The 24,961-nt window shown below is 35.7% G+C and overlaps 1 protein-coding gene across 4 annotated transcripts in view; it reads right to left on the bottom strand.

Moving 5' to 3' along the window:
- Positions 1-206: 206 nt before the first annotated feature.
- The window catches only part of TDRD3 (tudor domain containing 3), a 153,558-nt gene continuing 128,803 nt past the window's right edge, over positions 207-24,961 (bottom strand). For 2 of the 4 annotated variants that reach the window (XM_072976644.1, XM_072976647.1), the window contains exons 13-15: positions 24,686-24,771; positions 5,589-5,714; positions 207-457 (exon numbers count right to left, since the gene is read on the bottom strand). In XM_072976644.1, coding sequence (XP_072832745.1) covers positions 427-457; positions 5,589-5,714; positions 24,686-24,771 — 243 coding nt within the window. In that variant the 3' untranslated portion in view covers positions 207-426. The remainder of the gene's footprint in view (positions 458-5,588; positions 5,715-24,685; positions 24,772-24,961) is intronic. The other 2 variants (XM_072976648.1, XM_072976646.1) reach the window with 1 other exon arrangement.

Raw genomic sequence — 24,961 nt, 5'->3', positions numbered from 1 at the left:
ATTATCATACAAAGAACTGCTATTTGGCTTCAGGTTGTTTTGCAAGAAATGTGGCAACTATGTTAAGTCAGTTTACTCTGTAATTACAGGGGAGGCTTCAGAATGCTGTCACTGCCACCCTATAGAAGGCAATTAGTGTGGGATTAGTACCAGATGAACGACAAAAATAACATTCAGCAGAGAAAACATACAGCAAAACAATGTACTTAATAGCGCACTGGTTTTATTGACGGCAGAAGAAAAAAACTCTTTCACTTGTAAAAGGTATTTGCTTTATTTAACTTCATATTTTTTCCCATTCTTTATATGGGTTGAATTTTTTCCCCCTAAATCTGCCTTTTAGTTCTCCAAATAATATCCACCATGGCTGCATCTTATTCTGAAGGGAAAGTAGGAGGTCTATCAACAGGTTTTGACCAGGATGTTTCAGTCAACAGCTCCTTTCTTCACACAGACTCTATTTAAAAAGAGAGGAAGACAGTGAAATTGGACCCTCAAACTGACTTTTTTATACTCAAGATACACTCTGCTGAAACTTACCTGTAAATGTGAAGTGTCTGTATAAATACCGATAGGTCACAAATAGAGCAAATTGGACAGTGCTAATTTATACACATAATTTCAATAAATCAGTATATAAACAAAAAAATCTTTCAAAATAATTTTTTTCTTCTAGAAATTCCTGAAGTACATTTCTGTCACTGTTAGTCCCTCTACTGCTAGCATGTCGACTTCAGGAATTTGGATAAACTGAGTAGAGTTTTAACAGAAGATGTCCAAAAAAGATGCACTCTGCCAAGGAACCACATCTAACCCCCACCCTACCCACCTCCACGTCCCCTCTGCACGTCTTACAGGTAATTTACTCGAGTCTGGCACCTCCCCCTGTCTGCTCCCCACCTTTATCAGATATCATTCTAGCTGAACCGCTCTGGATGGAGACAACAGAAAAGGCTGGAAGAGGTGGTGAGAGGAGCTTGTTTGCTCCAGTCCTGTTTCAGTTTCATGCATAAAAGAATGACTGAGTAGGAACAGCTGGAGTTCCCACAGTTGTGTTCAAACAGCTCATACGTCTTCCAAAGTAAATTGTCTCCTGCTTAGAAAATAAAGAGTTTTGGGCACCATTAACGTCACATGATGCCCATCCTGCTGGCGTCCTGGGGCCCTGCACCGTCTATCTTTATAGCCATCACCTCCCTGACTGATTTGAAAATTTTTGCAAAAAGATGCTGGTCCAGATTGTCCAAAAAAAAAAATGACATTTAAAAATATAATTACCATCTAAAAATGGTGTTAAAACCTGGACTTTAGAAGATAAACAAAGTCATGGTAGTTCTATAGTAGTCTATGCTTAGCTACTGGTTTAAGGTTTCTGGTTAATATGTGGAACTGTGAAGACTATTCTTTCATCAAACAAATAAGAAACTGGAAGTGAAATTAAAAGTGTCACCACTGGTTAGAACACTCAACATACTGAGCCTGAACCTCCATGGCACTAGGAAGCTTCCTGCTGATGCGCCTTACAAGTTCTGTCCACACAGGTCTGCCCCTCTCTCTTGTCACAGCAGGACGTGAAGCTCGAACCACTCTTCGACTGGACTAGCACAACAGCTTCTTAGATTCTTTCCCTCCCGGTACTCTAATCCATCCTACATCCAACAGCAATGTTTCTTAAGCTTAATTCTGATCACATCATTTTTATTCAGAAGTTCATGATAGCACCGAACACATCAACCTCTTAATGTGTCTAAAGCCATACTCTTCTGCCACCACCAAGAAATATTTTTAATGCCCATTGTTTGGTTCACATAATTCCAGCCAATGAAAGCTGTTTGCTGTGGACTCTGCAAGCCTTCTCAAGTTTTATCTTCAGAGGACTCAACCTTACTATGAAAATGAAACTTAAAATTCATCTCTTAAGCCCTGCCCCTACTAACTGGTATCTAATTTGTCAGACTCCAATCATGTCAGAAGCCTCTCCAAATACACACAGTCTTGGTCAGTTTCACTGATTAAAGAACTATGTGTACTTTCTCTATCCACATCTGCTCTTATTTCTAAGTTGGCTGTAACAGTTACAATGAGTCCAGGAACTAGGGGCTTTGGGCCCTCTCTCCCCTCTCTCTGGGCTTGGGTCTGATCTGCCACCACTGTTTTTTAGACCTGGGCCTATTTCCCACACTGCCCCCTGAGACCTCCTCCTGTCCCTGAGCCCTAACTCCCAGGTGTCTCCTGCTTCTGCTAATCCCTGATACTGTCCTTAGTGCCAGGCTCAAGCAAAACCCAATTCCCTTTCCAGCCCTGGGGAAGTATATGAGTCGGGGAGGGCATGTAGGAGGCTTCTAAAAAACTTTTTAGGACAGTCAAAGAATGTGTCAATTACACACCAACAACTTTATCAAAATACATTGATTTAAAAGACACTTACTAAGCAGCTATTATGTGTCATTCATCACCTAGCAAAGTACCCAAAACATAAAAGACTATGACTATGAAATTATGGGGTTTAAGTGATAAAAGAAAGTGCCTTAAGTGTTTCTTCCTATCTTGAATAATTTTAGATAACAAGACCTTAGAAAAATTTCAGTATTAGAATTCATGCTTGTATTTGCTGGAAGTCAAATGGCTGGCTATAACATAAATCTTCTTTTTAACGACTGTTAGCTCAGTTGGTTAGAGTGTGTTGCTAATAACGTGTATCTTCTTTTTAAATGTTTAAGGTAATGGAAACCAGAAATGAGGAAATAAAAAGAAAATCTCTTTTCTCTCAAGAAGAAAATAATATATTCAGCTGTGTGACAAAAGCAAAAAGTATAATTCTTATTATTGCTGAACCTCCCATTCGAAAACAGTGTATTTAATTTTACTTCATAATCTTTCATAACTTTGAACTAACTGCAAAAACAAATAATTTTTTTCAACCAAGATTACATTTGTCTTTCTTAATCAATTTTTTGGGTAAATTTTGCAGTGAGATTTTTTAGTGATGCCAAAATTAATTTTCTTATTAATGTGAGGATTTCCCATGTCAACAGTACAATCCAAAGCAAGCATCTGAGAAAGATGGAAGTTTTAATCAGGGAATATAGATAAACACTAAGATTGTAATGTTTAAGTTGATTAGGATCAGTTTGCATTGTACTTTTTTATATGAATAAGCTACAGTTATCCCAGGTGCCATGGTATATAATTTGCTTTTAAGCATGTACCGTTTTCTAAGGAAATGTTCGCTGGAACTCTAATGTGTAAAACATACGAAAGACATTAAGGAAGGGCCCAGAGGACTGAGAGTTCCAGCTATTTGGCTGCACCCTTCCTCACTCTCATCATCTTCTGTCTACCTCTAGTCCTACCAGATCCCATCTGCCTTTAGCAGCCCCACGGCACCTTTGAAGAACCTAGAGTCCCACGTCCACTGTCCTAGAGTGATCAGGAATTGAGATCCTTCAGCCTTACTTTAAAATCTGTTTTAAACAATTCAGAAGATCCTGGAAAGCTTTTCTCAGTTTTCATTTCCCTTAAGAGAGATTTAATTATAAGCACACTGAGCTTAATTTAAAAGTGGATGTTCAGCTGCACACAATGTAAAGTTGCTGAAGTCCTTACATATACTTTGATTCTGCTTTGGTCTGTTCTTGCATGCTACTGAAAAATGCCCTAAGCTGAGTAGCTCTTCTGTGATGCTGTGGACAATAGGTAACATCGTTTATTTATTTGTATTAAGTGCAAAGAGAAACCAATGATAAGAGGGGAAAAGTGCTATACTGGCTTGCTCAGGTAAATCAGAAGTCAAAGAGCAGCGACTTCTGCTCCAGGCAGACCACTATATAAGGTGCAAAGGGCTAGAAAAATAGAAAACATTTCTTCACTTAGGATGACAGAACTCACTTTTAACCAAGGAAAGAGCTTTGGGGAAGCTGCAAGAGATGTGAGACTCTGGGACAGTGCTGTCCAGCAGAAATATAATGTGAGACATATGTAATTTAAAATTTCCTAGTAGCCACATCAAAAATTAAAAATAAACAGGTGAAATTAATTTTAATAACATTTTATCTCAATCTACTACAAATATTATCATTTTAATACATAATCAGTAAAAATTATTGAGCTTTTTCCTCAAACTAAGTCTTTGAAATCTGGTATGCATTTTTTATTTATAGCACATCTCCATTCAGGCTACCTGCATTTCAAGTGCTAAACACCCTTGGCTGGTTTGAGGAATGGAGAGAGTCATTTGGTAGGGGACAAATACAATGTGGATAACAGGCTTAGCAGAATGAATAGTTGAAATGAGGAACTAGGAGCAATTTCTTTAAAATTCTCAGTGGTTTTGCTACTGAGAGGAAAAGACTGAGAAAAAAAGATATAAAGCCTAAAATAGTTTTTATGTGATATATAAAAGCAGTATTGGGAAAGCTCTAATTATATAAAAAAACTTCAAAAGAACTGGCATAAGGGAAAACTAGAAATGTTACCAACAATGGCAAAAGTATTTCTTTCCAAAAACATTAAGAAGTAAGGTCTTTGTTCACCAAAATGAGATGCCTTAGATTGGTCCCACAATTTCCTGACTTCTTTGTTACATTTCTCTTCCTTCTTATTAAAGATGATTTTCAGATAGCAACTTTCTCTCTGAAACTCAGATGAAAGTTTCCCGATCGATAGCGTAGAGCCCCAAAATTACATCTCAATAAGCAATCATGTTGTCTTCATCCAATTCCTTAAGATATATATGAAACAGTTACTTTTTCTTAAAAAGGACTGAAATTAATTAAACAATAAAACATAAATTCAGTTATCCAGGTTGATAATTATCTAGTCCTTTATTTTATTTCGTCTACTTCCTGCTTTCAAACCTACAGTGATTTCACTGATCGTCATCACCTCCAATAGAAACAAGTGGGTATACAGAAGGTAGGGGATAAGGAATAGCATTCTGGGGGAAAGGTTTGGAGGAAAAGGAGTTTGTAACTGTGCTATTATCTTAAATACTTATTAATTGAAAGTAGTTTTAAAACATCAGTTTTCTTCTATTACAGGCAAACCTCCGAGATATTGGAAGATTCGGTTCCAGACCACCACAAAAAAGGCAAGTCACACCAAGTCTTTGGTTTCCCAGTGCATATAAAAGTTGCATTTATACTACACTGTTGTCAACTGTGTGTGCAATAGTACTATGTCTAAAAAACACCGTACATACCTTAATTAAAAATGCTTTATTGCTAAAAAATGCTAACCATCATGTGAGCCTTCAGCGAGTCATAATCACTGATCACAGATCATCATAATAAATATAATAATAATGAGAAAGTGTGAAATATTGTGATGATTGCCAAAATGTGACACAGAGACAGGAAGTGAGCAAAGGCTGTTAGAAAAAATGGCACCGACAGACTTGCTTGACACAGAGTTGCTTGAAAACCTTCAATTTGTAAAAAAACACAATGTCTGTGAAGTGTAATGAAGTGAAGCACAATGGAATGAGGTGTGCCTGCATATTACTGTGAATCAGTAATAATCGGACTTATGCACTTAACATGAATAGCATCTTTCTTTACATGGAAAGCTCCTCACAATGTCAACTTTACCTCCTGCTATCAGTTCCGAGCCCGAGGAGGTTGGTAGAACTGCTGGGTCGGCCGCGTGGACCGTCTTGGCTGGCCATCACCTCCTCGCCGGAACTCAAGAGTTTGGTCATAGGTGCCTTCTTCTTCCTGTTTGCAAAGAGTAGTGATTTAACACATTCAAAACAGCTCCAAGTGTCCTATGCTAAATGCTTTTATGGTCCCCATTTTGATATACCCTCTTAAGCTGCCCTGGGATTCATATCTGTCAACTTTTCTAATAGAGGGCGGCAAGGGGCAGGAAAAAAAGGCAGGGGTATTGTTAAAACTCTTTTGGTTCTTGTTAATAGAAGAATGAAATTTATGGTAGTAACATCAGAATCAAATTTAATTCCAGAAAAGGAAACTATTTCCACATAATAGCATGGTTATCTCATCAAATGACTTGACACAATGTGGTGAAAACACGGAAAAGCAAGGATTATAATAAAATTTTTAATTGAATATTTGGGCTTCTAAATATTTCCAGGTATTAATCATGGAAAGAGGTTTTGGTAAGATATGGAAAAGGCCTGAGGAGCCAGAGAACATTCACCAGCTGTCTGTCCTCATCTGATGAAATCTCCAACATCGTTAAGAACCTTACATCTAGAGACAGGAAAAAATAATGGATTGGAATGAAGACGGAAATACCATTTTCATATAAAGAAAGCTTCATGCAAGACACAGCAATCACTACAGTAAGACTTAAATTGTCTTCTTCTCATTTTCTTTCTTACTAAGGGAGCAGAACCACTAGCTCAAAGAATAGCATGGATAAATTAGGATAAGCAGATTAAACAGCAGAAAGAGTATAGTTAATTATAATATTTAAAAAGGACTTAGAAGCAACAGAAATGTAGCCAAAAGCCACACTGGTTTCTTACTGAGTGCTGCCACCCTGTTATTTTAGTGGTTTTAAATTAATGCAGCTATGAAGTATGTTCCCTTTAGAGAGAGAAAAAAATTGGCTCTCATTTTTGTTTATGAAAGAAACAGTACCTATTTCAAAAGCAGAGTTTAAATTCCAGCTGAATTATCAGAGCACAATAATTTGCATGACTTGGGAAACTGATCCTATTTCTTCCTCCTCCTCCTTACTTTATCACTGAATCTTCCATCCCAAAAGATTGCTTTCCTTTAACCTCATTAATAACATTCGAACTTATATGAAATACTGGGTTCTATTCTTTAAGTTTTCAGATCAAACTATTGACACTTTACTTGATAGAGGAAGCAGAAAGGGGCTAAGATAACTGATCATACCCTCTTACTTAGAAATGATACTTAATATTTGGAATGAACATATTTCTCATTAATAGACATTCTCCACAGTATTCTTGAGAACCATTATTTTTCCACTTTATGTAAAGGATGCCAAAGTCCAAGAAAGCTTTGTGACTTTGCCAGTACTTCTAAGGTAAACCTGAGTTTTGATTCAGACTCTGCTGCTTAAATCTTTAAGTCTCAGTCTGCATTTAAAGGAAATAAACCTAATGATCACCCTTAAGGGGCCATTATCACCTAAAAAAGAATGGAGAAATCTGACAGTATATCTGGCACAACTGAATGACTGTATTTTAGAGACAAACTTCCAAATTAGCTCTCCTTTCTCTATGCCCCTTTCATTAATAATCAAGCTCAAAATGGTCAGAAGCATCAGATATCATGTATATAATTTAGTAAAGCAATTAAAATGCAGGAGGGAAAATTAAAGTGTTCAGGAAAGGAGAAAGTTATTTTTTATTAATATGGTCACTGTTCTGTATGATTATTGTCAAATATTATAGCTAAATTTGAAGAGAAACTGTTTATTTTTATGACATATGACAACTCTTGAAGTTCGACATATTAACTGAGGATGAAAATATACTTGCGATTGTAGAAGATGAAGTAACTACTTCAGGAATTAGAATGAAATGTTATTATTCTCCACACCCAGCTGCAGAATTGGTTAGAGGACATCTAAAAATCCATATTTTTTATCAAAAAAATACACTGTTAAAGGTAGGACACTACATTGGCTGAATGAGCTGGATTTACATAATAAATATGACATTGCTATTTGAAAAACTATCTCTGTTGTTTAAAAGATTCACAACCTATGCTAGCCACAGCCAGTTAAACGGTTTCATAGAGATGACCAACCATGAGATTTCTTTCACATTATCTGACGTCTTCACAATCGTTTTATACAAAGTGGAAGCAAAAAATAAAAATGATCCTGACAGCTTGGTTCAGTTGTTGTCAAAGACACAATCTTGTTTTTTTAACTTTTAAATATTCCTCCCAGAATAGTCTAGGGCAAACCTGGTTACCCACAAAACCACTTCATAGTCCAGAACTAGTAACTTTTAGCACTGAATGAATACGTCTTTCCACATAACACACAGATCAATTTAATACATCAGTTCACTTGGCGTCACCTTTGAATGAAATGTATACCTTGTTCTTCCTGCCTATCTTCTTCCTTTAGTTTCACTACTCTCTAACAGCTTTAAAACTAAAAAAAAAAAACTAATTTCATAGTTCATGAACATTATTTTAAAAATCTCACACTATTTTAAGCTGGCATAGTCCTAGAAGGCCATCTAGTCTGTCCCCCTAGATTTGACAGGTGAGTAATCTCTAAACCCAGACAGGTGATTTTACCAAGTCACAGAGCTCACTGGAAGAGTCTAGACCAGGGCCATTTTGCTTCTGACTCTCAGACAAGGCTTTTTAAAAGACTGGTGATAACTTACATAAAAATGAAACTGACCAATGTCATCTTCACCTAAGCTTCTGAGATTTAGAACCATTTTATTGGGACTCAGATTTTTGCTCAGTTGAGATATGCTACCAGATAAAACCTGGTTTTAAAATACTAAATAGCTAATATTCAAAATGCGCCCTCTTTTCATGCCAATATTTACTAGTTTATTACTTCTTTTAATGGAAAGATACATAATGCAATAATCATTGTGACACCAAGCGTGAATGAAGTGATACTTTGAAAGGGAAAAAAAAAGTCACAGCACCAGTGCAGAAAGGAGATACACAACTTCACCTCTAAAACACGTCTGACGGGTCACAACATCTTTCCTGCATATCATTTTTAGTCTTTCTTTAGCACATACTACATCTCGAGTGAGAATACAAATACATATTCTCTCATTTATAAATGAGCTGTGTTACAAAAGCTCACTGTAAATCAGTCACTTGGAATCTAGAACAAACTTCAGTAGGAGGTGTGAAACACATTTAAATAGAGGTCAGGTTCTCCGTTCCAAAAATAAAGGCGAAGTGCATTTAAGCATATGAACCAGTGCTCTAAAGAAGGCGGTGGATCTTTAAAGCCCAGTTCTCAGTAGGGAGTGATCTCCTCCAGTCAGACTGACTAAGCACCAGGGCGGGGAGTGATCAGTCAATGTCTGGAGACGTTTTTAGTAGCTGTATCTGAAGGGCGCTACTGACAGCTAGTGGGTCTGGAGACAGTGCTGTTATTAACAAACTGAAAGAGCAGGGTGGGGGGAGTTGTACTACGTCTCAAAGGTAGAGGCCAAGGATGCTGCTAAATACCCTGCACTGCAGGGGGTGCCACACAGCAAAGAGCCGCCAGTCCTCACATCAACAGTCGAGCAGCCCTGGGCCAGGCAACTAAAGCAGTAGGAAACTTCCCGCTGCTGAGCCTGGAGGACAATTCTGAAATTCAGGACATTGGGTTTGCCACCCTTTCAACTTTTTGAATATTTCTTCTTCTGTCTCTGCCTCTAATACCTAAAAGCTGCCTTTATGGAACTTTTTTGGGGGGTGCGGGGGGGGTCTATTTGCTGACAATACCACGTTTTCCTCTGCTTCAGCTACCTGTTCGTATTAACTTACTGAACTGCCTTATCTTAGATTGCCGTTCCTTTGGCATTTTCCCAGGGCCGCGACTTTGTGAGGAGGCTGATTATTGGTTACTGGTGGGAGTGAGGAACAGGAATGGCAGTTCTCTTTACAAAAAACTTAGAAAGACGTACAAATATTGTTACCTCTAATAGCCATTTTGTGTGTAATTTAATAAAAAAATTTTTCTAGTCAGTTCCAACAATATGCACAGTAGTCACAAAAACTTAAGCCAGCGTATGTATCCTCAACAGTAATCCTTGCAGTTTGAATATTTTGAACAATGAAACACTACTGAGTACATATCCACTAGACTGACTCCCACATGAACCACTCACCCTATGAACTTCCAGACCACCCTTGCCTACGTGGTTAGCTTGTGTACACAGCTTGTATACACAGTTTATAGAAACAGAAACTAATTTTAATATAAAATCTAAGCAGACAATAATTTTAAAGACAAACCTGCTTTTCCAAAACATCATGTAATAAAGGGAAAATTATGGAAATAATAAAAGGATCATTGGTTGCCAAGGGTTGGGGGGATGGAGGGATATGCAGAGCAAAAAAGGTTTTCAGGGCAGTGACATTATTCTGTATATTACTGTGGTAGATATATATCAATATACTGTTGTCCAAACCCATACACCGTACACAGTGAGTGAACCCTAATGTAAACTATGGACTCTGGGGAATAACGATGTGTCAGTAGAGGTCTATCAGTTGTAACAAACATACTGCTCTGGTGGGGGATGTTGATAAGTGGGAGAGGCTATGCACGTGTGGGGTCGAAGAGTATATAGAAAATCCTGTAACTTCCTCTCAGTTTTGCTGTGAATCTAAAACTGCTCTAAAAATTAAAGTCTAAAAAAACATAGGCTGTGAAATAGGCCACATCAGTGGGACATTTTGTGCCGCACATAGTGCTGATGTGGTAGATTAAATATTTGATGAAATATTTGTCGACCTGCCTTATTAAAATGGCACATCTTGATCCATCCAGATTATTCCTGTGGTTATCAGTAACGAGAATGAGAATTAAATTTCTTTCATCCTTCGGATGCCATGATGATTAATTAATGTATGAAAACCACTTTGAAGATTATTGAACTTTCTGAATTGGCTCTAGGTTGTGCTTAATTCTGATTATACCTTGGATATTCATAACATTTCCTTTACCTTTGGTTTCCACTGGAAAACCTTGACCTTTAATTTTACTTTTTAGTCCAAGTAATGAAATAAAGTACCTCTGCCCTTATTTAAAAACAAAAAAAAAAACAAAAAAATCATATAATGGATTCCAAAAGTATATCTTAAAATATTTTAAGTAATCTATTTTAGATCAATTATATGAATATTCTTTTATATTAGAGTAACTGAAAATTGAAGAATAACACAGTAATTGAAGATTGTGGATAACAGTTGTGCCTACAGGAGTCATGTATTTTGATCACTGAACCTTAGTGTATCAATTGTCCTTGTTTAAAAAAAAAAGTTCCAATTCAATATTTATAGTTCTACCACAAAATAAATCGGTTCTGTGGTAACCTGGAACCACACACTACAAAAGAGAAGGTTTCTGTAAAGAACAGTTAGTCCAAATACCTAAGAAGCTATTTTTGCTCAAGTAATTAGTACCACAACCTGCGCTAGCACATGGTCTTCTAATTCAGTCTTTCACACTCTGCTTCTGAGTAATGAGGGCAAGAAACACAGGTACAAGTAAATGTCAGAGCTGGAAGAGGAAATGGAAATAATCCAGTGTTTTCAAAACTGAGTGAAATAAGAGACCGTTTTAGAATAAAGTATAATGTGGTATTATAATTTTCCTTCCCTCACAGCAGCTCTAAGATCATTTCTTCAATGTACTATGTCCAGTAATCATGTATTTAAACCAAATATTTTGTGGCAGGAAAAAAAAAAAACACTGATTCAAGACAAGAAAACAATCTGATTCAAAATCTAATGACTACACAACTGGTCCAAAATGCACAGCTGACAAAATATAATGTTTTTATTCTTAAGTCATGTAGAATTTCAAGAGAACTCTGAGACATCTTACTGTGGTTCTAATATTCTCTTTTTAGAAAAAAGTATATTCTCTAAAGTTATATAATTGAAATTATTAATGATTCTATTAGATAGTAGGAAATCATCTTAAAACCGAGCTCAAGAGTTTTATTCTGTACTCAGCCAACTAAAGCACTACCTAAATAAGACAACTAAACTTTAACACAGAAGAAAGCTGGATGTTTAAATGACAGTTAAAGTATATACAGTACTGTTCATCACTGTCCTTCCTCTACCCTTCAGATCTTCTACCCTTTAATACAAAGTAAACAAACTATTTTTGGCAGCTTAGGTACTCAAGAAAATTCAACTCAACATCAAAAGGCTGCATCCATATTTCAACTAGGAGAATATAATACAAAAAAAAAAAAAGACCACAAAACATGTCACTCATCAAATTTAAAATAATAAAAGTATAGAGACTCTTCCATTCAAAAACACACCTAACTTTATTTAAAACTTGGAATAGAAAAAAGGGGATGAATGATTATTCCATTATGTGCCTGGCATTTTGCATTTTATCTCATTTAATCCTTGTAACAGGACTGATGATTTGAACTACTTAATCTCATTATTCTGTAGATGAATAAACGAAGAAAAAAAAAAGTGACAATGAGTGTGTATATGTCCATGAATGACTGAAAAATTGTGCTGAACACTGGAATTTGACACAACATTGTAAAATGATTATGAATCAATAAAAAATGTAAAAATAAATAAATAAATAAATGAAGGCTTGGAGTAACTCACCCAAAGTTATATAATTTGCCATGCTTCAGGAAGACCCCTGAACTATCCACTCCAAAGAACTCCAAAGTTCTTTCCATGACATCACATAATGTATACTTATATTTCTTGCTTCAGACAGTTTTCTTAAATTTTTTTCTAATAGCCAGCTTAAGATTAATTTTAAATAAATAGATGGTTCTGCCCTGAGGCTAGCATAAACATCATTTAATGGTCACCATCTTTGTTGAAATGCCATAGTGAAGTTCAAAGAATGAATATATGACTTGCAAAAATGTGTACCTCTCTCAGTCATTACCTCTTTTAAAGCCAAAGGTTAAACAGATTCCAAAAGCTTGTCCAGAAGTCAGGGTAGGGAGTATATTTCTTTGCCAAATGATGTCAACCTACTCAAAGATTTTCTGGAGAGATACTTCATTATGGCATTGGTATTTAAGACCTCAGTCTCTTCAGTCAGACTGGGGTCTTGAGTTTAGATTCCACCATTTTCTAGATGTGTTACTCAACTTCTCTACATCTGTTTCCTCACAGAGACAACAGTAATGAACTCATAGGTTTACAAAGAAAATTATATGAGATAATACCTATAAAGAGTTAGGCAAATAAGCCATTGATTTTGTCTATTATTCTGAATTATTTGTCTATTATTCTGAATTCTTTGACAATAATATATACATGTCTACTTCAATTAAACTAGCTAGACTCATAGCTTTTGCTAAAAATCAGGAAGTATGGTTTGGTCAGATAAGGAAAGTGGAAAAGCCGTTGAAGAAAATCAAAGAGTCAATGTAAGGAGAAAGATTCTTGCCACCTGCTTTCTTTTTATTTCTTCATTAATTAAAAAAAAATCTATACACAAAAACTAATCATTTCACATTATAAATCATTCCATTGTTACCACTGTTTTTGTTTCTTTTAGGAGGAGGTTGTTTTCAAGTATAGAAAAAGAGGGCAAACAGAACAGAGGAGGAGAAAATCAGCAAGGACATATTACTGAAAAAGATCAATCAAAAGTTATAGACACTATTTTCATAAAATCTGAATATTTAAGGAAAAGATAAAAATAAATTAACATAATTAACCTCTTAGAACATCTTGCCTTTATATCATACCCTTAAAATTTTAGCAAATGACATAAAAAGAAATCAGTTAGAAACACAATTTTAAAAATGGAAGTATAGCAATGATGATTAATAATGAAAAATGCTATCTCTGCCTGTTGATAAATTTTCAGATCAATGCTTACCAATCATCTTCGCAAAAGCAACTGCTTTCCCAAAATATGCTAGTTAAGCAAGTATGTTTTAGAATATTTTATGGTTAAAACTTATGCCCACTAATCAGAAGTGAACATTTCACTCTCTCCTAATTTATATTTTTACATCTTAAACTGGTAGCTAATATAACACACTTTAAGATGGGTTGACTAATTCTTTCTCTGAAAGTAATAATTACTACATCATGATGCCAGATTGCTTTTTATCCTAAAACTGCCAAGTACATTTTATGTAACTGACCGTTTGAGACAAGCAGTTTTGGTATGCTTCAGTGATCTGTAATACAGATTTAAGAAACAGAATTAGAAAAACTCCATGTCAAATTGATAAAATACAGGCCAGATCTTTGTCATTAAAAAGTACTGAGTCTTGGAGTAGGGAAGGGAGATGACTTGACATGCTTTATATAACTGTAAGAAAAAAACTGCAAGACCTAATAATGCAGAAATAAAATAATTTGTTGATGTTTTCACTCCCTTAGGAACATAAGATGGACAAGAAAAGAATGAAAATTTTGAATCTTACAGTAGATAGAGTCGCCCAATGTAACAAACATCATTTTCACATTTAAATCCCATTCACACCCAACAACCTATATTAACAACGTTGCACAGTGAACCAAAATTGTTTCTCTTTAGTAAAACATAAAGATTACAGATGTTCGCAAGTCCTTAGCAATTATCATGCTAGTTAATAAAGCTGTAGTTTTAGAAATGCGAGGTACCCCAGGAATCAATGATCTGAACTTCAAGGTACAAAGTTCATCCTCCACATCACAGGCAGATGGTGTGATGTCCTGTCTCCTTCAAATTTGGTGAAGGGAACTCTGGCAACCCTGCCCCTCTGTAACCTTCTCTAGGAAGTGCAAACTACCTAGGCTTTCTAGTTAAGCCTATTTCCTGCACCATATGAAAGATTTTAAATTATTTTAAAACACGTATTATACCTTCCCTTAGTCTTCTATTTTCTAAAATCAAAAGACTCAGTTCCTGGAATCATTTGTCAAATACCATTATTTCCAGAGTCTCCCATCATCTTGGTCATCTTTTCCTTTATATATTTTAATATTTATTATTCTATATAAGCTAGTATTCAGAATAACATTGCAAGTATAGTCTACTTGGAACATAATACTATTATTTCACATGTTGAACAAACTCTATATAAATCTATTAGTGAATCTGACCTTGCTTTAATGATTTTAGCAGCTGCTCAATTACTGCTTGTTCATATTGTACCTGTCATCAAGCAAAATCTCTGCAACTAACTCCCAGGTCTTTTCAATTCTATATCTGAAGAGAATTATTTTCCCAATCTAAATATAAAGTTTTAAATTTAACTGTAATTGAAGTCCATGCACTAGTGAAAGATACTATTTTGCTACAGTCTTATCACTGGTGTGTTCTGAATAACTATATAATATTAGGTCAATTTTTCTGAAAAGTTATTTTGGTAATTTGTTAGCCTTTTTTTTTTTTCCTTGCATAGTGGAAATTGGAGGACTACCACCTAAAACATAGATGGGTGGCTAAAATGTAATTCAATCTTGAAACTAGATTCCAGTGAAATTTAGAAGATAAAAAGAGATTCTCAGTATAAGATTCAGCTCTTTTAGCAACAGAATTGTAGGTTAAAGGAATAGATTGTTCTTTTCTACCCTATGTAAAATATTTTCTAGCCCCAGAATTATTAGCTGATACCTCTACACACATACATCTTTGCTGCTCTGTTTAAAATTCTTTAAATTTGTGAGAACTAAGACTGAATGAACTAAACGGTTGAAAGATACTGTATCAAAACAGTATGCCACATACTGAGTACAAACTTACTGCTATGATGAAATTTTTATATACATTATTTCATTAAACTCCACAAAACCTTCAGGAAAGTTGGTATTATTTATCTCCACTTACAGGTAAAGTGGAATTAGGTGCTACACTGTCAGCAAGTTAAACCTAAATATCAGCTCTGCAGCTTACTAGCCCAGTGATTTTACACAAGTTGCTTAATGGCTCTGAACTTGTGCAGTTTTTCATGTGTGCAAAATAGGGATACTAATAATCATTTCAAAGGGTTCTTGTAGATATTAAATAGGTTAATGCAGGTCAGGACTTACACATGGTGCCTGGTGTATGTGTTCCAACTATAACCAGGTTTTGCACAGAAAGAACTCCCATCGTCAGTCTCATTTATTCTAATTTATTTCAGTAAGTTGGTAAAGATATAACACATCAACCTGCTGTTACATAAGTATAAATTACTCTTGAAATGCTCAAATTTATGAATTTTTTCCCTCATGTTGAGACTTCAAAATGTTCAGTATATAAGGAGTTAGCTTTTTTTAAAAAAAGTCATTTTCTTTCCACGCTTAGCTTGTCTTCTCAATCATTTTTGATGGTTAGATGGTTGAAGAAAGAAAAAAGGTATCACAAAGATTTTCTACAAGAATAATGGAGACAAACTTATTTCCATCAACTTAGGTAAAGAGTAATTAGACAGTATATATCACTTGATTTAATTAAAGTCATTAAACATTTTGCAGTAATAATACTATTTCTAGGCTTACTGTAATTCAGGAACTATGTTTTTAGTCACATGTAATTAATTCCACACCTGAAACATCTGAAGTGTTCAAAAGAGGCTGGGGGAACTGAAAATATACTCTTTGGAGAGTAGTCTGCTCATCATCGTACCCAGAGGAAAAGCATAATAAATGTTTGTTCCCACTGAATATGTAAATATTCTTGTTCAAGAATGGAGCTCTTTCTCCTTTTCCTTCAGCCACAGCTGGAACAATGAGAGCAAGAACAAGTCAGGAAGGTCTGAAGTCTCTGCGTCACAGAGTCAAAAGATTTTTCTCAAATACTTAATATGTACCTTCTGGAAAGTACTAAGGTAAAACAACTCTTTGAAAATTCTAAGTTTATCCGTCAGATTATTTCAAGTGTACCCCTTTATGCAACTTAAAACCCCCTCCGCTTCCTCTCACTTTCTCCCCCATGTACAATGTAAGCTGCTTATTAAAATAAAAAGTAAGTCAAATAGATCTCGTGGATGAAAAGGAAGGGATAGCAGGCTATCAGTGATGATGTCTATACTGTACAAGAATTGGTAAAACTGAGGATTACTAATTAAGGCTTAATGAAAAATCAATAAGACTAGGAAAATTCATGGTACCCCTTCAGAGTAAAAGATGTATGACACATAGTCAGATTTCACTTCGTTATCTATGGATAAGAACACAACAGTCTTTTAAAAGCCGAACTGAAATGAGAAGGAAAAGCTTGTCTAGGGTGAAATACTAATTTATGCAAAACCCCAGTTTTGACAAGAATCCTGTCAATATCAAGCAGCAGGTACACTGACAGCAGGACAGGCTGAAAAGCTTTGTGTCAGAGCTGGGATGGAAGTCGCCAATTTACGAAGGCTGTTACAAACCATACGATTTTAAAAGTGTGAAGGAAAATGGTTTTTCATAAGCAAAATGATAGAAAATTTTATTACTTTGCAGGCAGTACTATTAGCTTAAAAGATCACAGTTCTTTCCCTTTATGAGAAAAAATAGTTTGGTTTAAAAGATTTGTGGATTTTTATATTAGGGCTACACTGTAAGAGTCCTAATATAGAATTTCATTATATTAGCAACATTCAAACAAAATAAATTTTAACAGGAAATATAAAAGGAAAAAGAATTAATTTGAAGAAAAAGATGGTACAAAGAAGCAGTTGGGTTTCCTTCCAAGAGGACAATTTGGGATGGATACCCAAGTCCTGATCTGGAAGTTCCAAGCAGTAATTGCTGCTGAGGTCAAGGGTCAACAAACATCACTTTGAGGCACTTCCAAAGTTGAAGGAAAACTAAAGAAATGAAACCAACAGTAATTATGTGCCAGGCATTTCAATCACTCAATAATGAACAAAATGCTTATTGAGCAGCTACTGTATTCCTTACAACAACCAAAAGATTATGTATCTTGCCCAGGTTATGTTGGACTCTAAAATCCATGCTCTTTCCACACATCTCAGTGGATGCAGAGGCTGAAGGAGAGAATTACTGATCACGCTAAACTCTTAACAAGGCTTATATACGTAGATCAAAATCAGGTGCTTTCCATCCCATTTACATTTTAAATACATCATGAAATTAATAAAACAAAACAGATGTGATATCATTTAGGTGCTATAGTTCTTACTGTAAAACACACATTATCCACAATGCTATCCACTTGGGCACCATCTACCCTGAATGACAATGTGAGAATGAGCTCCCCTGAAATGGCTACACTAGTAAGCAGCTACTGTACTTTAAATGAATTAATGTTAGGCAAAGAGCTTAGAGTAATGTTATGTGTAAAGTTAACTGTTCCATAAAGTGAGGTATTACTACTACTTCACAAGTGTAAAGTTCTTTATAATGCCACATACAACACAGTTTTTCTTCTTTTTTGGTTTGAATCAAGCAATTGGACTGCATTATCCTAGTGAGTTACAGAGGATGAGAACACATAAGGCTAAACAAGCCTTTATGTGGCACTTTACATTTACAAAGTGATTTTACAATTATTTGTTAATAACCAATGTAGTGCAGGAGTGAGGCTGAGAATCTGGTCAATTAGTAACATGTTCATTTTCCTTCCACAGGAGAAAGGAACCCAGAGGCAATAGTACCTTACCAAATACAGTACATTTGCCCTTTGATACCCACAGGGGACTGGTTCCAGGACTGCCCCTCCATATCAAAACCTGTGAGTGCTCAAGTCCCTTATATAGAATGGTACAGTATTTTGCATATAACCAAGCACACCCTCCCATATACTTTAAATCATCTCTAGATTACTCACAATAACTAATGCATATAAATGCTAAGTAAATAATCTCCTGTAAGCACTGAAGTTAAGTTTTGCTTTTTGGAACTTTCTACAGCTTTTTTTTCCCCAAATATTTTTGACCCACGATTGGTGGAACCTGCGGATACAGAGGGCTTATGGTAATTATCTTTATAAAAGTCATCCAAGTTAATATCCGCCCTTGGTATCCACAGACTGGGGCATTAACTCCCTTGAGAATATTACTAATGAGAAGGAAAGTCTAATAAAACAGTAAAATTCACCAACACAAATATTTTCTCACCAGAGTCTTCACATTAACTATTACATGTTTCAAGATATTTATCCTCAGAGGCTTAGATGAATACAAATAATTTTTTTGTATGAGTAATTGGCAAGTCCTAAATTAACCTAAGAACTTATAACTATAATACATTTTAAAAAGGGATGCTCACCCATTTCATAATTTGATAAATCTCATAGTATTGTTTCTCTATTTAATGAGTGTTATCACATTCAGTGGCACAAACTTTGAGACAGACTACTTTCCTAAGCTCTCTTAGGAAAAGTTGAAAATAGTTTTTTAGGCTTTTTTTTCAGAACCTTTATCAACATTTTGGTATGGCAGCAATTAGAAAGTTATTTAGTATCCATAATGGGCCATCCCCTTCAACTGCAGAATACGAATTTTCCACGGTAGCTTATAAATTAACTCTATGATTGTGAACAACATATGTTCTTAAGTGGTTCCATACTTAGATTTTGTTTTATAATTTCATAGCTAGTGGTAGACAACTGTTTTATAGTTGCCCTGCAAAAATTATAGTGAACATTTAAAAAATTTTTTATTTAAAACTGTGCCCCATGTTAGGAAAAACTCTTCTTTGTGAATGGGTCAGTTAATAGAAAAGTTAATAGATAAAGTCTTAAGAGATTAAACAGCAGTTTTAAAATCTACCTTATTTTCTTCTCTTCTTACTGAGATAAGCCACTCTAAATGAAGAATTTAGTGACTATCACAACTTTTAAAACAATGATATCCCTCACATGCTTGCACATGTGCACATCCAAACACAGAGTCAATATGTCTCAGAATGCTCAAATGCCTAATTAACGGTTTTATTTAATGCATCCATTACCTGGCATTAAGATGAGCTCAAGAAGGCCTGAAACTTTGTTAACATTCTTAGTACTAGCAAGAGCCTAAAATCACCTTCCAGGGCATTTTCCAATACTGAATTTTGCTGAGGTCCTAGGGCAATAATATAGTCATTCTGACTGTGTAGGCTTTCAAATATCATGTCCCTAATGAGAACCTCTACTGAAAACTGGCTGAGTGGTTAACAGTTAGTTTCTGATTAATAAACATATAAAGTTCTTCTCATTCGTGTATCTACTTTACAAACTTTTCTTGCAGCTACTAAAAGACTAGATACTGAGTGTGAACTGTCACAGAATACTCTACACATAAATTCTACTAAGGGTTGAAAACTGCTGAGAATAAATGCATTCTTGGTTGGCTCCCTCTCCCATTCCCCTCGGCAGTTTCTAGATCTTTACATCTCTACTCAAAATTCCTGTATTCTTTAGATAAACAAGATTATACTGTATAGCACAGGGAAATAACACAAGATCTTATGGTAGCTCACAGAGAAAGGAATGTGACAATGAAAACATATATATATATGAACATATATATATATATGAACATATATATATATATATGTTCATGTATAATTGAAACATTGTGCTCTACACTGGAATTTGACACAACATTGTAAAATGATTATAAATCAAAAAAAATGTTAAAAAAATTCCTCTATTCTTGACCTCATTACTTTCCACAGATGACCTGCTTTGACTTGACAGAGAAGAGTTCATTAGTGAAGAATTATTCACCTTCATTCCCTGAAATCAAACATACCCTCATCCACACCTATAATTACTTCCTTCTTCTCTCTAGTACTCCTCAATATACCCTACATCACATGTGATTGTATCCCACTTTCTCACCATGGTCTGGATTTTTTTAATCCTTACATCTATTCTCACAACCTCTCCTTTTCTCTCTACTTCACTCTGCCTTTGATGTAAACATCCTTAGATTTTTACCCTGAGCTCCTTTACTTTTTCTTCTCATCTTCTATTCTCTTTACCTTCACAACCAAGATCTTATTAGTAGTCTATACTTCATTTGCTCATTTCCCACTTACTATCAAGAAACTACAAGTTGCCTTACACATTGACCATTCCATTGAAAGTTCTTTCTACATTCATCAGTGACCGGTTGATTGCCAAATCCAATACATGCTTTTCAATGCTTATTCCTTGACCTTTCCAGTAATTTATATGGTAGATTAAGCACCCCTCTCCCACTGCCCAACCCCTTGTCCTCGCAGGCTACAACTTCTCAATGTCCCTTCCCACCTCTCAACTGTGAAAAGTCCCCAGAAGTTGACACCTGTCCTTGTCTTTTCTCTTTTTACATGCTTTCTCTAGGTAATCTCACCCATATTCTTTACTTTTTGCCTAGACTCTGATGATTCCAAAGTCCCCATCTCTTGCCTTAATTATTGTAATAACTGGTCTCCACGCTCAGCTTTCACAGAATCCCATTTTCTATACTACAAGAAATACTCTCTTAGTGCAGAATCACATGATGACACTCCCCTGCCTAAAGTCCTCCATTGGTTCCTATTCTGAAATATAATATTCCAGCTCCTTACTATAACCCACCTCACCCTTCATCCTTTGACCCCACCTGCCTTTGCAGCCAGCCTCACCTACTGACATCTGCTATACCCAAGCTATCCTGCTGCCAAAATACCTCACCCTACTAGGCCCTCCTTAGATTTTTCCTGTCTTCTCTATTCTCACACTTTCTTCCTTTTCTCAAGCTAAGTCCTAAAGCCCTTCAGGACTTTCAAGACTCACATTAAACTTCATTCATTCAGATTTAACAAGTATTTCTTGAAAGCCCCTTATGTTTCATTTCACATACTGCTCTGAATGCTGAAGTATTAGCTGAGACAAAGTCCCAGTTCTCACATGCTTTCACTTAGGGATTGGAGGCAGGGGCAGGACACGCAGAAAGTAAGGCAGGGCAAAGGGGATAGAGATTTTGTGCGATGGCACATTACTGTTTTATAATCGGATGTCTCTTCCATGAGTCAGTTCCTGACTGAGTTAAGCGCTCTCCATCTATACTCTCTGTTCATGATAAACAGAAGGTGCTTTCCTTGCTGGGCTCCTCCGCTAGTCTGACTCCTTCAGTGTGGAGACTGCTCATTGATGCAGTCTCACTGTCCCATTATCACACTGCCTAGCACACCATCATTTTAAGGAAATGTGTTGTGCAGGGCACTGTTCTGGGTGGAAAGAAAAGTCACATAATAAGTGCTCAAAAGTTTTTTGAAGTAGATTAATACATATTTGAAATTATAAGTTAATAGGAAAACCTAGCATATAAAAATTTCACTTTACACTTAATATTTTAATAATGTATCAAAAACTGAAACAGGGACAATGAGTCAAACTATCATAATTATATACTAAAATTTTCCTGCAATTATGAATGGTAAGTAAGTACAGGCACACCTGTGAGATATTGCAGGTTTGGTTCCAAACCCCTGCAATAAAGCCAATATCACAACAAAGCGAGTCACACTAATTTTTGGTTTCCCCGTGCATATCAAAAGTTATATTTACCTTATACGGTAGGCTTTAAGTGTACAATAGCATTATATCTAAAAAAACAATGTGTACATCTTAAATAAAAACGACTTTGTTGCTAAAAAATGCTAACCATCATCTGAGCCTTCAGCCAGTTGAAATCTTTTTGCAATAGTTACATCAAAGATCACTGATCATAGATCACCATAACAAATATAATAATAATGAGAAAGTTTGGAATATTGTAAGGATTGCCAAAATGTGACACAGAGACAGGAACTGAGCAAATGCTGTTGGAAAAATGATGCAAGTAGACTTGTTTGACACAGGGTTGTCACAAACCTCCAATTTGTGAAAAATGCAGTATCTGCAAAGTGTAATAAAGTAAAATGCAATAAAATAAGGTATGCCAGTACAGAGTAAATAAACATTTCATAAGAGAAATGTATTTTGCTGTGCATCTGTAAGCACCTGAGAGAGACTGAGTTTTGAAGGTGTGTAAATGTTCTAGGGACCGTACAATTGAGAGAATTTTGTAAGAAACTGGGAAGTAGGTTGTATAGATAAAGTAGATGGTAAGACTTTGTATAGGTAAGACTATTGGTTTGGTTGGAAGAGTATTTCATTTACTAATTATAGACAAGAACAAGTTCAAGGATAATGGTATTTTTTCATGAAAATTCATAATCATGTTGCTGTTACCCTCACTGACGGCAAAAAGAAAAAATCAAAAATTAAGAAGTTATGTTTTTATTTATCTTACTTTTTTAAACTCCCATATTTTCAGACCCTTTGTGCAAATTTTAGGGATTTTTCTTAAGACTAAAATTCCCTAGTCACGATCAACTTCTTGCTAATTTCATTTTTCTTGTTACTTTCTCAAATAAAAAATGTAATACAAAATTACAGAAAGTTTATAAAATAAAAAAATATGCACATAAACATATACAGATTGTACATAATTCTACTACACTAAAACTATCATTTCCTTGAGTGTATTCTCAAATCTATAAATTGCTTTTCTTCACTCATTATATATATTTCCCATTATATTGCAGCCTTCATGATGATCTTTTATCACAACTGTAAAATAATTCACCCAGCTGATGGATGATGATTTATTCTACCATTCTTATAGTTAGGCATTTAGGTAGTTTCTGGTTTTTTTCCCATTATTGTAATGCTGCAATGATCATCCTTCAGAAATTCACTTATTCCTTTGTTCCTTCCCTAGCAGAGATGAACAATTGTGGGATTACTAGTTTAAAGAGCATGAACACTTTTAAGGCTTGGAAAGTCAGAACAATCACACCAATTTACATGGCCATCAGCAACGTATGAGAGTGAGTGCTCATGTCACCGCATCTTTGCCAGCATGAACATTATCATTTAATTTTTCCCATTAACTCACACATTTAACACTGTACTTAATTGTTTCAGTTTGCATTTGATTACTAACAGAGTGATATATTTCTAATTTTTAGTTATGAAAGATGACACTGCTACTTCAGCAAGAAACCATATTGAGCATAAGTCATGGGTTCAAAGCTATAAAAGTAAAATAAAATAAATAAAAATTTTTAAAAAGTTAATCTGATCATGACACGAGTAACTGTTATCGTGCTCCATGGTAATTAGGCGTTAATGGCAAGCAGTTCACGTAAGTGGCTATTATACTATTATTTACACACAGCCGAATTTAGATTATGGGGGAGGGTTGGATCAAGCAGAGCTATAAGCTCTTCTTATGCCCTCATAAAGATCCCTCAATCTGAAACCAGAAGTGATCCAGAAGGCAAATTCTCTTTCTTCCTTGGTTCCAAGCAGCCTCTATCAACTGAGCGCCCAGAAAGATAGTAGGTGTCATAAATTCAGTTTGGATGAGGGTTGGCTAGAACTTACTTTACTGAGAATCAAAGATGAGGCCACGCCAGACATAACTCAAAGAGCTGACCAAAGAAATGCCCACTAAACTCCTTGTCTCTTCTCTCTATGATTAGTCCTCAAGTTAAGGATCTAGATTTTCAGTGAGGTTTCTGAAGAACTTTGAACTATTTCCATCTTCTTTCCCACAGAGAAAAAGGAAGGACAAGAGGCACAATCATATTCCCATTTTCCCAACCAACCTTACTAACTAATAAAGAAGCGATCTGGGTAACAGGATTTAAGGGACTTCCCTCTGCCAACACTGTCCAAATTGCCACGCGTTAGAGACTCGTTGATGTTTCTAAGTGCGTAATTTTGAGACGATTAAAGTAGAAGGTAAGGGTGGGAAAGGCAACAGTAATCCACACTCCATAGAGAAAATTAATCTGACCAGCCTGGCTTTCTATTCTTAGAATACTTAAGTCTGAAGCATGCAGAGAACAGGAGTAAGAGTTCCAACACGGGGAGGACACAGGGAGAAGCAAAACGAGTTGTCACTTCGGGCTGCTTTAAAAATGCAAAGCCAAGGATACTAGATTACAGAAGAACTGGGAAGAAGGCTGGTTATGATAATAAAACTTTAAATTTCTACAGACTTTGAGAGTTTATAAAACACATATCTATTGATCATATTAGTTAATCTTCATAACAACCCTGCACTGAAACTGAGACCCAGAGACATTAAATAACTTACCCAAAGTCACACAGGTAGTAAGTGGCAGAGCCAGGACTCGACCCAGGTCTTCTGACTCCTCCTGTGCATATCCAGCTCCCCTGGAGCTGAAGCAGGGGCAAAAAGGGAGGCGGAAGTAATTTGCCCAAGACCAGCCTTGCCCTCTCCCCTTCTTTCCAAGGCCAAGCAGAGCAGACATTTAACTCTCTCAGTGACCCCTTTTCACCAAATTTTTTCAGGATAAAGCACACAGAATCTGAAGATGTTTCTCAGCCTTGGGCCCAAGAATGGCAATAG

This window comes from Vicugna pacos, chromosome 14 (assembly GCF_048564905.1).
Source record: "Vicugna pacos chromosome 14, VicPac4, whole genome shotgun sequence".
Lineage (NCBI taxonomy): Eukaryota > Metazoa > Chordata > Mammalia > Artiodactyla > Camelidae > Vicugna > Vicugna pacos.
Note: the sequence above shows the minus strand (reverse complement) of the source record. Positions and strands in the feature narration are given on the sequence as shown.